General features: G+C 40.4%; 1 protein-coding gene across 1 annotated transcript in view; it reads right to left on the reverse strand.

The window, feature by feature from the left end:
- Positions 1 to 13,209, reverse strand: part of GALNT17 (polypeptide N-acetylgalactosaminyltransferase 17) — a 449,443-nt gene that overhangs the window by 223,955 nt on the left and 212,279 nt on the right. The window contains exon 3 of the mRNA XM_074189333.1: positions 6,908 to 7,074. Within this exon, the coding sequence (XP_074045434.1) occupies positions 6,908 to 7,074 (167 nt within the window). The remainder of the gene's footprint in view (positions 1 to 6,907; positions 7,075 to 13,209) is intronic.

Consider the following 13,209-nt stretch of genomic DNA (forward strand, 5'->3'; position numbering starts at 1 on the left):
CCAAACTATGTGACCACAACAGGCAGCCTCTAAAGGAAACTCATAATTGCCTGTAGACATTTTCTTTATTATAACACTAGGAATAACAATGATTAATTATTATCATGATTAATTATTTAAAATAATGATGATTAGCAATATACTATAACGAGTGGGAAGTTTATCTTGAAGCAGGAAGACTGGCTTCTTCACACACCAGCTCCTAAACACGTCTTTTCATTCAGGCTTCATTCTCTTTAAGTAATACAAATAATCATTTTCAATCTCAAGCTAATAGTGCCATACCTGTAGGCAGCAACCACCTGCCTCCTGGAAACTTCCTGAGAATTCAAATGGCTTCAATGAGAGAGCTGTCCAAATCTGCCATCCTTTCACAAATAGATGGGCTCAATCCTCTGGAGTGAGCAGAAGTAAGGGTCTGAGAGTCTCACTATGCAATGGGAAAGAGCCTAAGCGACAGAACATGACTGAGGGGTCTAGAGAAGCTCCTTTTCTTTATATTTATTATTTCCAGGAATATTGATTCTCAATATCCAACAACTGGAATGCAATTTCTAAGCAATAAAAGGTGCCAGAGCTATTAAGACAAAAAGGAAACACAAAGTAATCTTAGTGCCACCTTTCCCCTGCTCTAGTTTCTTTGAACTGTGGATTTTTCCATTAGGGGATAAACACCAGGCTACCCCAGGTACTTTCTTACAGGCTCTGGAGACTTAAGTTCAGTAGTGTTTTAGGTATTGCTATTATTTGGGGAACCCACAGTGATCAGAGCCCACTGGTTTAGGGGCATTTCTCTGTTCCCCTCACTAATAGAGCCAACCTACACTAAGATGATCTAAGAATCCGTGTGCTGTCATGGAAAGAATGCCAGATTTTCAGTAAGAGGTCCTAAGTTTAAATTCTAGGTATGCTACTATGACCTTGGGTAAGCTACAACCTTACTGCACTTCATATCTGATCTATAAAATAAGCAGAGGAAGGGGGAAGGAAAGGTTGATTAGCTCATTTCAAAGACCCTGTTCAATAGTTTCAGCTGTGTCTGACTCTGGGATTTTCTTGGCAAAGATATTGGAGTAATTTGCCATTTATTTTCCAGTCCATTTGACAGATGAGGAAACTGAGGCAAACTAGTGAATTGACTTGTCCAGGGTCACCAGACAGCAAGTGTTTGAGGCCAGATTTGAACTTGGGTATCCTGACTTCAAACCAATACTCTATCCACTGAGTCACAGCTGCCTCCACTCTCATCTCACATACCCAAGACTTCCTACAATTTCTATTCATTCACTACTCCAGGTTCTCTCCTCAGGACAACAGGATAATCAGTCTGGCTCAGAAAACCCCTATAAACATTTGAGGATGCCCTTCCTTCCCAGATGTCTCCACTCCTGTCATCCCCAGTCCTTCAACTGAACTTCACATAATAAATGAGATACCTAGGTGATGGGGCAGATAGAGTGTTTGACAAGGAGTCAGGAAAACCTGAGTTCAAATCCTGTCTCACTTAAAGTATTGCTTTAAATTCCAACTAAATTCTAACTTTTATTGGATGTCTTCTTCAACCCCTCTTAATTTTAGTAACTTTCTTCTGCTAATTATTTCCTACTTATTCTGAATATAGTTTGCTTTGGTTGGGTTGCCTCTATTATACTGTAAGTCCCTTAAGGGCAAGGACTGTCTTTTGCCTCTTTTTGTATGCCTATTATTTTTAAAGATACTTAATAAATGTCTACTGATTGACTGACTTTGTAGCCTTAGACAAGACATTTAATAATTTTATGCCTCAGTTTCCTCCTCTGTAAAATGGGGGTAATAATGGCACCTGCCTTCAAGGGATATTATGAAGATGAAAAGAAATAATATTTGCAAGGTACTTTACAAACTCTCAAGCATTATATAAATCCTTGCTATTGGTGATGATGATGATGATGACAATGGTGATGATGAAATAAAGTACAAGATTTGGTGAAAATAGTGACTCATTCTATTCCATTCTATTGGAAGCCAAACACCTTTCTCCCTTGGTTCTGGTGAAAACAAAGAAGAGCACTGGGTGAAAGTGTCATTAAGGCGGAATTCTCTCCCCGACCTAAAGAAAACCATTCAAATCATCCCAAAGGAGAATGGACAGTCTTGAAAGAGAGTACACCCCCACCCCTATCCCCAGGAAGTCTGTGGATAGATTTCAAGGAGCATATAAAATTGGACAGGAAAAAAAATGATGGAGTTATTTTCATTAACCTCTAACTGAAATTTGCAATTTTCATCATTTATTCATTTTTTAAAAATCTAAGAAGGGGTCTACAAGCTTTACCAAGATCAACAAACAGAACCAGGAAATTAAAACAAGATACAACCAACCCTGATTTAGATTACTATGTTTCTGAATTACATGGCTATTCAATGTGGTGAATGCTGAAACAGAGGAAAGTTGTCCATTTCAAGTGAATTACTATTTCTTTAACCTACTAAAGTATATTCTTCTTATTCTTTATCTTTTTAAAAATTTTATTTATTTAAGGCAATGGGGTTAAATGACTTGCCCAAGGTCACACAGCTAGGCAAATTTTAAGTGTCTGAGGCCACATTTGAACTCAGGTCCTCCTAACTCCAGGGCTGATGCTCTATCTACTTCACGACCTAGCTGCCCCATTATGTTTTATTATCAGCGAAACTACAAAATTCTCATTGCATTTTAACCCCCAAGCCTGATTCACTGCACTGGTCCAGGTTAGGCCTGGTCCAAATGAAATTCCTCTCCTCTACATCTCTGAAAAAAAAAGCACATTTCTTATACCTGCACTAATGAGGGAAAGAATGTAGATACTATTTACTCCACTAGGAAATAATCTCCTGAGGTGGCTAGGTGGTGCAGTGGATAGAATGTTGTACATGGAGGAGGAAAACCTTTATTTCAATCTCAGACATTTAATAGTTGAGAGACCTTGAGCAAGTCACAGCCCCTCTGGTTTCCGTCAGCATCCTCATCTGTAAATGGCTGTAATGAAAGTACCTAAGTCAGAGACTTTGGTAAGGATCAAATGGAAGAATATACTTACACATGTGTGTTATTATTAATTATCTTTTTTTTATTCATTCATTGTGGACCGATGGTCAAATTAACCAAATCTGGTCCAAGGGGATCCATGATAATAATTATGTTTTGTCCTTCATTCTAGAAGAAGACCATGGCATAAGGGAATTGATGCCATGACAAGCACATAAATTGGATTTGAGTGAGGTGGGACTGTGCTAAGTTACCAGTCCTACTTTCTCCTCCAGAATCATCTGGATCCCATGGTCAGATATGATTCAAGACAACTGGAGATGGCCCTGGATGCAAGGCAGTCTGGGTTAAGAGACTTGCCCAGGGTCACACAGCTAGTTAGTGTCAGTTATCTGAAGTCAGATTTGAACTCTGGTCCTCCTGACCCCAAGACCAGTGCTCTATCCACTGTGCCAGCTAGTTGCCCTGGAACAGAAATGAATATTTGGACAATCAAACTTTTGGCCTCTTTTTCCCCATTCTTCCTTTCCAAATGCCTCTTCTCCCTTTGAGCTGCGACATGTAGTCTTCTCATAGGTTTCTAGTCCACAAGTAAAAGAAAATGGGAAGTCCAGTGGTAGAGGCAGATCACCTAAGCTGTTGGGGCTCATGCTGCCCCATCATGGTGATCTGCCAATATTCAGATGCATTCCAACATATAGCTCGCTCTGCTGAAGAACCTTTTATCAGACAGTTTTTCTTGGTCATAGTGGCCCTAACAGGTATGGCTACTGCTTATGAAGGCTCTTGAACAGTCAGGGGGGAAAAGCAGGTGATGTTCAACTGAACAAAACCCTATTGAATGGTGGAGCAGCAAGATAACAAGGTGTCCCTGGGCTACTTCACCCTGGGACTCCAACAACCTAAGGAGAATGTTATCAGCCAGAAACACAAACCTCCCGGTGTCTCTGCAATTATAAACCAGTGGAAAAAAAGCAAAGAAAGGGAGCAGAGTGGGAAGGGGGGGTGAAAAGGGGAGGAAAGGAGGTCCTTTATGGGAGTCTTTTTTGAATACAGGAGGGTATAACCTTGTGCTCAAAATAACAGGTTTCCAGATGACACGTCTTGCATTCTGTCTTCAAACACTGTCACCCCAAACAAGAGGCTGCTCAGGGGAGGATTCTCTAGGTTAAGCTATCATCAGTCTGTAAGTCAATCATCTAGAATCTTGAAAGAGATGATGATGTAACAGGCAATGCAATAAGCATAGCCAATATGAAGGGTGGCCTATTTCTTCATTGACCTCAGTTCTCTCCTCTTTGAAATGAATATGTGGATGGATTAGATGATCTCTAAGGTTTCTTCCATCTCAAGAGCTATGATTCTATAAACTTATTGCTTAAAAGACCTTGGGACAGTCAGCCTCTCTGGGCCTCAGTTTCCTATCCAGTAAAATGAGGAGACCTCTCCAAACTCCAAGACCAGCTCCAAACCTAAGATGCTGTGATCCTTTTTTTACACCTCAGGAGAGTTAGTACTAAAGGAACTGATGGTCAGGATGATGATGATGATGGTGATGTTTGTCCTTCATCCTCTAAGAAGACTATGTCATTAGGGGGGTGATGCCATGACAAGTATATAAATTGGATTCGAGTGAGGAGGGTCTGTGCTGTCACCAGCTTCACTTTCTCTTCCAGAGTCATCTGAGTCCAGTGGCCTTATAGGATCAGGAAGACTGGAGATGGTCCTGGATGCAAGGTAGTCTGGGTTAAGAGACTTGCCCAAGGTCAAGTGTCTGAGGTGGAATTTGAGCTCCTGACATCAAGGTCAGTATTGAATTCACTGTGTCATCTAGCTGTCCTTGATGGTCAAGATAATATGTCAAACAAAAGGTATATGGGAATAAAACAGTATATAGGTACCAGAATTTGGATGGGGTAGGATGGAGAATAGCTCCTATCCCAGAAGCTTAAATATACCAGGCTTAGGTATACTCATAAGCAATGAAAAGATCAAAAGGAAGCAAAAAGAGACCGATGGATAGTGTTGGAACTGGAGTTAGGATGATATGAGGTCAAATCCTGACTCAGATACTCACTATGTTACCTTAGACAAGTCTTTGTTTGCTCATTTAGCTAGAAGAGATAGGATAATAATAGCTCCTACCTCACAGGGTTGTTATAAGGAGCAATGAGATAATATGTAATGCTGTTTTATAAACCTGTAACTATGCAAATTCTAGCTATTATTATAGGAAGAGAGGAAAGGAATTGAGGGGAAACAAGGGAGATGGAAACTTCATGATCCAACTCATCAGCCACTTGAATGACTGGGTTCTGCCCATTCTCTGATTAGCAGATCACATGCCCACTCGGGCCTTGATCAGTACTGATCCATCAATTCACAAGCAGGAGAGAGGAAGGGGAAGACAGAGCCTGGTATCTTCTAGGCCGATGAAATATGGAAACACTCAGCTTGGGTTTCCAGGGTGATGGCTACTATTTCTGGTACAAGACAGTCCGCCATTTTTAATGGGTTTGTTGGCACCACTTCAGGCCCTTCCAAAGCTTTCTCCAGATCTTGAAGCAGAGATGAAGTAGATTTAGTGCCATCTTTTCTATAGCTCTAGATAAGTCAGGGCTCATAAGTTATAAAAAAGCAATATACTCAGCCCTTCTTTTAAGTCCTAGGCCAAAAGGGACCGAGGGAGAGGGGGAAGTGAATGGCGGGGTTATCCAGAGGATACAGTAAAACTTTATGGGATACAAGCCAAAACAATGTACATCTTTAATGGAAGCCAACATGGGCTCCACACAATACCAAGACTTTATCTATTGCCATCCCTCCAAGAAGCCAAAAATTTGCCTTTTATTAAACCCTCTTTTCTAACACACCAAATGACTCAACTTTGGCCCTCTCTACTACCCATACTTTGCCTCTGGTGACTGTGGAGAGAGGGATTTTGATTAGTACTCTGGGACCATATAATTCAACAAAGATCAATTAGACTCCTACTATACATGTGGCATAGAGACTTGGAGTCAGAAAGGCCTGTGATCAGGTCCCACCAGTGGCTTTAGCTAACTGTGACAATGAGCAAGCTGCTGGCAACCCTTTAGTAACTTGTCCAGAAACACTAACTTCCTTCAAAGCCTAGGCCAAGCGACATCTTATACAATCGATCCATTATGCAAGTATTTATTAAGGACCTGCTATATATCAAGCTCTGTTAACCATGGGGGACACAAAGACAAAAATAAAACAATCCTTGTCCTCAAAGGGCTTATATTCAATAGGGAAAGACAAACCTTTTTAAACATATATTTCTATGTCTATAAAAAAAGTAGAGACTGAGAGTTTTCCTGATTTCTTTCCAGCGGCTAGCATCTTCCCTATCTGAAAATCAACTTTTTTTTCACTTTATAGATAGATTCAAATTCTCAGCTTCAGCTGTTTCATGTGGCATTCTCAATAAGTAATCTAGAATTCTCTTCCTAAAAGCATGGGGGTCTAGGGAAATAGAGAAGTAGTGATGACTTCCATTGAGTTGTCTCCTACTCCATGGGCACCTCCAGAGATAAAGAAAGAAATATCAAGGGGCAGCTAGATGCCGCGGTGGATAGAACACTGGCTCTAAAATGAGGGGGATCTGAGTTCAGGTCCAGTCTCAGACTCTACTCACTTGAACCTGGATGAATATTTTAACCTGGATTGCCTTGACCAAAAAAAAAAAAAAAAAAAGATGGTGAAATATTTTGCAAAAAAACCCATATATATGAATATGTGTGCATGTATGTATACACATGTATGTGGATGTATGTATGTGTGTATGGCTGGCTACTGAGAAAGAAGAGTGACTTTTCCCACACTTTGCTTTTTCCTCTCCAGAGGATGCTGCTTTGCTTCCCCAGCATCACTCACCTTCATCACTGTTGTCGTCCACCAGGATAATCTCTTTCAGCAGATGAGCTGGCGTGTGATTGACAGCGCTGTGGACAGACCGCAGGATCACTGACAGGGCCTCATTCACAAAGATAAATATGATGGAAATCTGGGGCAGATCCTTAGAGTATTTCAGCTCCTTACACCTGCAGGAAAGAAGTCAAAACAAAGAAGGGTCAGGGACAAACCACAAGAAGAATTCTGGCTAAAGCTTTACAACTGATCAACATCTGAGATACTAAACTCTAAATATTCATTTATTAAGCAAAATCAATCAGCTAATGAGCATTTATTAAGCACCTGCTAAATCAATCAATGAGCATTTAAACCCCTGCTAAACCAATCAATGAGCATTTATTTACTGACTACAATATCAAGAAGTGAGCATTTATTAAGCACCTGCAAGACCAAATCAATGAGCACTTATTAAGCACCTGCTAAATTAATCAATCAATGAGCATGTATTAAGTACCTGTTATAGGTCCAAGTACTGTGCTAAGTGCTGGGATATAAAGATATAATAAAAACAAATTCCTGTCTTCAGAGACCTTACAATGTACCCAGGAGATACAACATATAAACAGATACATATTAATAAATCAACTAATTTTTTCAAGTACCTACAATGTGACAGGAACCAGAGTTGGAGCTTGTAAAACAAATATAGTAAATGAAACATTTCCTATTCTTTTTTCAAGGTTTTTGCGAGGCAAATGGGTTAAGTGGCTTGCCCAAGACCACACAACTAGGTAATTATGAATTGTCTGAGGCCAAATTTGAACTCAGGTACTCCTGACTCCAGGGCTGGTGCTCTATCCACTGCACCACCTAGCCACCCCAACATTACCTCTTCTTGAATAGGAGGAGGCAGCTCAGTGGCTTCATGGTTAGTGTGCTTGAATTGATAATAAAAAAAAATCAAGTTCACCACTGTCTTAGACACTTAACCAGCTGCATGCTGATGAATAAGACATTCAACCTCTCTCAGCTTCAGTTCCTCATCTGTAAAATGAGCACACTACTAGCACTCACCTCACAGAATTCTTGTGAGGGTCAAGTGAGACAATATTTGTAAATCAATTTGCAAACCTTTTTAAATTTTTTCTTGAAAGGCAATGGAATTAAGTGACTTGCCCAAGGTCACACAGCTAAGTAAGTATTAAGTGTTTAAGGCTAGATTGGAACTCAAGTCCTCCCTACTCAAGGACCAGTATTCTATATCAATTTGAAAATCTTATTGTGAGATATAAAGCTAGCTTTTATTAAGAAGTGATAGAGAAATAGATAACTACAAAAACAAATGTACAGGAAGTAGTTGCAAGTATGATTCAGTAGAAAGAACACTGGCTCTGAAGATAGGGGATATGGGTTCAAATTCTGCCTCTGATCCAAATTACCTAAATGATCTTAGACAAGTCACTTAGTCTCTTTAAGCCTCAGTTTCCCAATCTGTGAAATGAGTGGGTTTTATAAAAAGAAACAGCCTCTGAAATCCCTTCTAGCTCTAGAGATAGAAACCTCTGGCCTCTGCTCTTGACTAAGTTTGCTTCCCCTACAAAAGCTGTAGTAATGAACTGAATGTGACTGTGCATTAGGAAACTCACAAATAGCTCCCCAAAACACATAGCCCAGAAGTTCAAGGGGAAAAATACAATTTCATTACACACTCAATGACTTCATGGTTGACTTGAGACTGCACTTCCCTGCCAGACAGTTCCCATCATTGAATTCCCACCTAGAGGTTAACTTTTAAAAGTTCTTTCTCTGCAAAGCCCCCTTTATCTTGTAAACCTTTGAGTTAATTTTGGAAAACATGCACCATCGAGACTGAAGCTGCTTTGCAAGCAAGATGGTGAATCTATATCTATATCCAGATAATACAATCTAAACCTTGTACACAGAGGCATTGCTTGGAGTATGCCGTGATGCACCCTTGAATTGATTTGAGTGAGGGGGTGCCCTGGAAAGAAATTTGTTCACACCTTCCTCCAACCTTGGGTTCCTCCACTGCAAAAATGGGAACTACTCCTCATAATACCCACAGTTATAATTCTCCAGCTGAGGTTTTTTCTTTTTTCTTTTTAGGTTTTTGCAAGGCAATGGGGTTAAGTGACTTGCCCAAGGTCACACAGCTAGGCCATTATTAAGTGTCTAAGGCCAGATTTGAACTCAGGTACTCCTGACCCCAAGGCCAGTGCTCTATCTACTGCCTACCTAGCCGCCCCCAGCTGAGGCTTTCTTAACTCTACCATCTCCAGCTCACTCCTGCCTGATTCGATATGAAAAAACCCAGGCACAAGAGGATGGGTCATCGGTCTAATAGCTATTTCTGTTCTGGCATACTTTGCTGCATCAGGATTCAGACTTATTTCCTGTTCTAGGTGAATCTCTTGGCCATTCCTCCAGCATTTTGAAACCTCAACTTCACCATTGTTTCCTCTGAATCAGCTTCTCATATGATTTCCCTCTCTGGGAATTGGTGTCATCAATCTTCTAGTCGTCCAATCTCAAATCTCCTCCCTCTCACACACCTCCCCCAACCTGTCATCAGTTACCTATCCTGCACATTCCATTTCTATGGCCTCCATCAAGAGCCAGTCTCTCTTCCCCATTTCTTTCCCAAAATTGAATAACTTCTTTGCTGAGCTTCCTGCTCCAGTTTTTCTAGACTTCGAGTTGTTCCAAAAATCTTCCATGCTTTCATCAGGGATGGAGTGGAAAGAGCACCAGAGAGGGACTCAAAGCAATTCAATTTGAGTCTGGTCACATCTATCTGCTAAGAGCTGAGCATGCAAAGAAAACCAAGACAGTCCTTGCTCTTGAGGGCTTCAGAATCTAATGTATTGTCTGATTTCCTATGGTACTTGGTACCAAAGTGGACCCAGAGCACCAGAGCTAGGAGACCCCTACATGGAAGAGGAAGATGGCAAATATGCCAGCCCTACCTGGTCCCAGTAGGACTGTATTATTTAACAAGATCCAGTGTAAAGCAGTTTCATTTCCAGACTTTTCTTAAATACCCACTTAGTTTTAGGAAATGCAGAAAGAAATACAAAAAATGATTTCAAGGAGCTTACTTTCCATCAAAGGGATAGACCATGATCACAGATATAGATATATAGAAATAGATATGTACAGATAGATAAGCATGTGTACATACACGTGTAAATAAGCATAATAAATTTGCAGTGGGAGTACCAGCAACACTGGGATTTAGAAAGGCCTCATGAAGATGGCAGCCCTTGGGTCAAGGCCCAGAGAGATCCAAGAATTTCAAGATTAACCTAGGCAAAGTCATTCCAGTGGAAGAAGGAATGTCTCATTTCTTATGGGAGTGACTCTGAATTAGCCAATTTGGCTGAAATATAGGAGTTCAAGAGGAAGTAAAATGTAACCTACCTAGAAAGACAGATCAGATTCAAATTGAGAAGGGTTTTATCTGATAATCAGAGGGGTTCATATTTTACTCTACAGCAATAAAGAGCCTTCTTGAATGGAGAAGAATACCAGTTTCGAAGGTAGATGGAAAACAATCAAATGGATGTATGGAGATCAGCTAAGAAACTATTCCATCAGGCAGCTAGATAGACCACCAACCCTGGAGTCAGGAGAACCTGAGTTCAAATCCAACCTCAGACATTTAGTAATTACCTAGCTGTGTGACCTTGGGCAAGTCACTTAAACCCATTGCCTTGCAAAAAACAGAAAAGAAAGAAACTACTCAATCTTCTAAGTGAGTGATGGTGACTCAAGACCATGCAATAGGGATCAGCAATTCTCCCACCATCCATCTGCCCTGCCTATCCTGACACTGTGAGGGCCAGTGGTTCTAAGGAAGAAGAAACAAAGTTCATCATTTCATTCTCTCTCAGCTAATTGGTATTTGGTGCCACATTCCTGGAATCTTCCTTTTGCTAAAGGGCATCATCAATGGGGGAGGGATGAGGTGCATACTTGATTACTGAATCTCAGGTCCTCTATCTCAACAGCAAATGGGAAGTTTCTTTAAATTTTCTTATAATTTTATTTTACACTTAGTTGACACCAAGTAAGAAACTCAAGGAAGAAATAAATTGGAATGGAAATGCAGAGCCATCCACTTTTAACAAATACTTTTTCCCCAGGTGTGAAATTGCAAAGTATATTGGAGAACCCATTCAAGAGCAAAATGGAAAGTGAGCAAGGAAGCAAGAGAGAGGGAGAAATATGGCTGTTTTTTATGCTGAACATCTTGGGTGATGTCAGGCCATATTAATCATGCAGGCAATTTTCAGAAGAAAATAAAGTTTTGTTACAATATACATTTGTGTCTCCTGGAGGAGCCCGTCCGGGGATCCATTGATCATTCCGTCTTATTTCTACCATTCTGCTGTAAATTCACTCCTGTGGGCTGCCAGAGGGGAATGAGAATGGTTATGGACTGACCCATTTGCAGTGAGAAAGGATCATTTCATTTACTGTGTGGCAACAAGAGGGAACAGGGCTGTCCTGATGTCACAGGGACCTGAGAAAAGCAGTCATCCTCTGAAGGGGTTGCCAGGTGTTCAGTCTCTCCATTGCTTCTCCTTCATTCATTTCACACATAATTCCCCACTTCTCACTCCCTCTCAGACTTAGTTCATGTTTGATCCAGTTGGATTTTTGTTTGGTTGTGTACCAGTGGGGATAGGGACTAAGCCTATGTGTTACTGGCTTAGGGGATTCCTGTTTGAGAAGATCCTTCACCAATGCAAATTGGTACCTTCTCAGTGACTTATGGTCTTGGAAAGTTGCCTGGAGAATTGAGGAGTTAGGTGACTTGCCCAGGGTTACACACCCAAGAGGAATCAGAGACAAGACCTAAACCCTGATCTTCCTAACTTTTAGATAGACTCCCTATCCACTAATGTTTCCTCTTAGTTGATTAAAAAGAAGAAGAAAGCAGTTTCTCGGTGATGATGATGATGATGATGATGATGATGATGATGATGATGATGATAAAAAGAGGAATAAAGAAGTTCCTTGAAGATGATGAAGATGGTGATGATGATGCCATAATTCCCCCCCCCCAATTTTTTGATAGAAGTGGGGGATTATACATATGGAAAACTACATATAAAGTCAGACTTTTTTGATATGTTGGTTACTTTTGCCAATTTTTTTTCCCATTATTTATTCTTTGTATTAAGGGGAGGCTCTCTAGAAGACAAAAAGAAGCAGGAAGGAATATATTAAGAAATATAGATGATGTAAAAACAAAATATATCAATAAAAATATTATTTTTAAAAATGATAATACCACATATCCCTTGCCTGGTTCTGGGAGTTGGATTAAACATTTATTAAGCATCTGCTGTATTCCAGGTCCTATGTTACACATTCAACAAATATGATCTTATTTGATTCCCCTGTTATTCCTCTTGCCTCCAAGGTCAAGCAAGGAAGATGTCCTCCATAGGGCCTACAAGACAAAACTCTGCTTCCTTTTGCTCTTTACCCATGTGCCCACCCAAATCTGCTGTTCTTCACAGAAGGGGGAGATGAGAGTTCCTTAAGGGAACTGAGCCCTGTGGGTCTTGGATGCATTGGCAATGGTTTTCTAGCAATTCCATTCACAAGTCAACCAAAGCATAATCACCAACTCTCAGCTCTGAGAGAGTTCCCTAGGTCACTAAGACTTACCTCTCCATAGTCAAGAATCCCTTCCAGACTTTGTCATTTATAAAGATTGCACTTCAGTAGGGATGATATTATAACTAAAAGAAAAACCCATCATTTGTCTCTTGGGTTTTTGGTATAACTCAGCAAATATTTATTAAGCACTTCCTGAATGTTAGGCCAAGAGGGAAAATCAGAATAATGTGAAAGGAGTGATGTGAAAAAATGAATTATTATTAGCCCTCAATTTCCTGGTCCCATAGGACAGAATTTGGATAAAAGGGAAAGAAAAACAGATTTCAGAGGAATCTAAGAAAAAACTTCCTAATAATTAGGGTCACCAAAGAATGAGGTGGATTTCCTTGAGAAATAGGGCTTGGAGTATACTAGAAAGAACACAGACTCTCAGAGGTTCTGAGTTCAAATTCTAACTGTATAATCTTGGGCAAGTCACATCATCTGCATAGACCTCAGTTCCTTACTTGCAAAATGACAGAGCTGGACTAAATGGTCCCTGTGGTCACTTCTAGTGGCAGATAAACTGAAGAAAAGAACAACTGAGATGGGGAAGAGGCTTGAGTTCATGATATTTGAGTCAACTAAAGACACTTTGGAGAACCTTTAGTTTGAGGAAGATCCAATGG

This window comes from Macrotis lagotis, chromosome 5 (assembly GCF_037893015.1).
Source record: "Macrotis lagotis isolate mMagLag1 chromosome 5, bilby.v1.9.chrom.fasta, whole genome shotgun sequence".
Taxonomy (NCBI): Eukaryota; Metazoa; Chordata; class Mammalia; order Peramelemorphia; family Peramelidae; genus Macrotis; species Macrotis lagotis.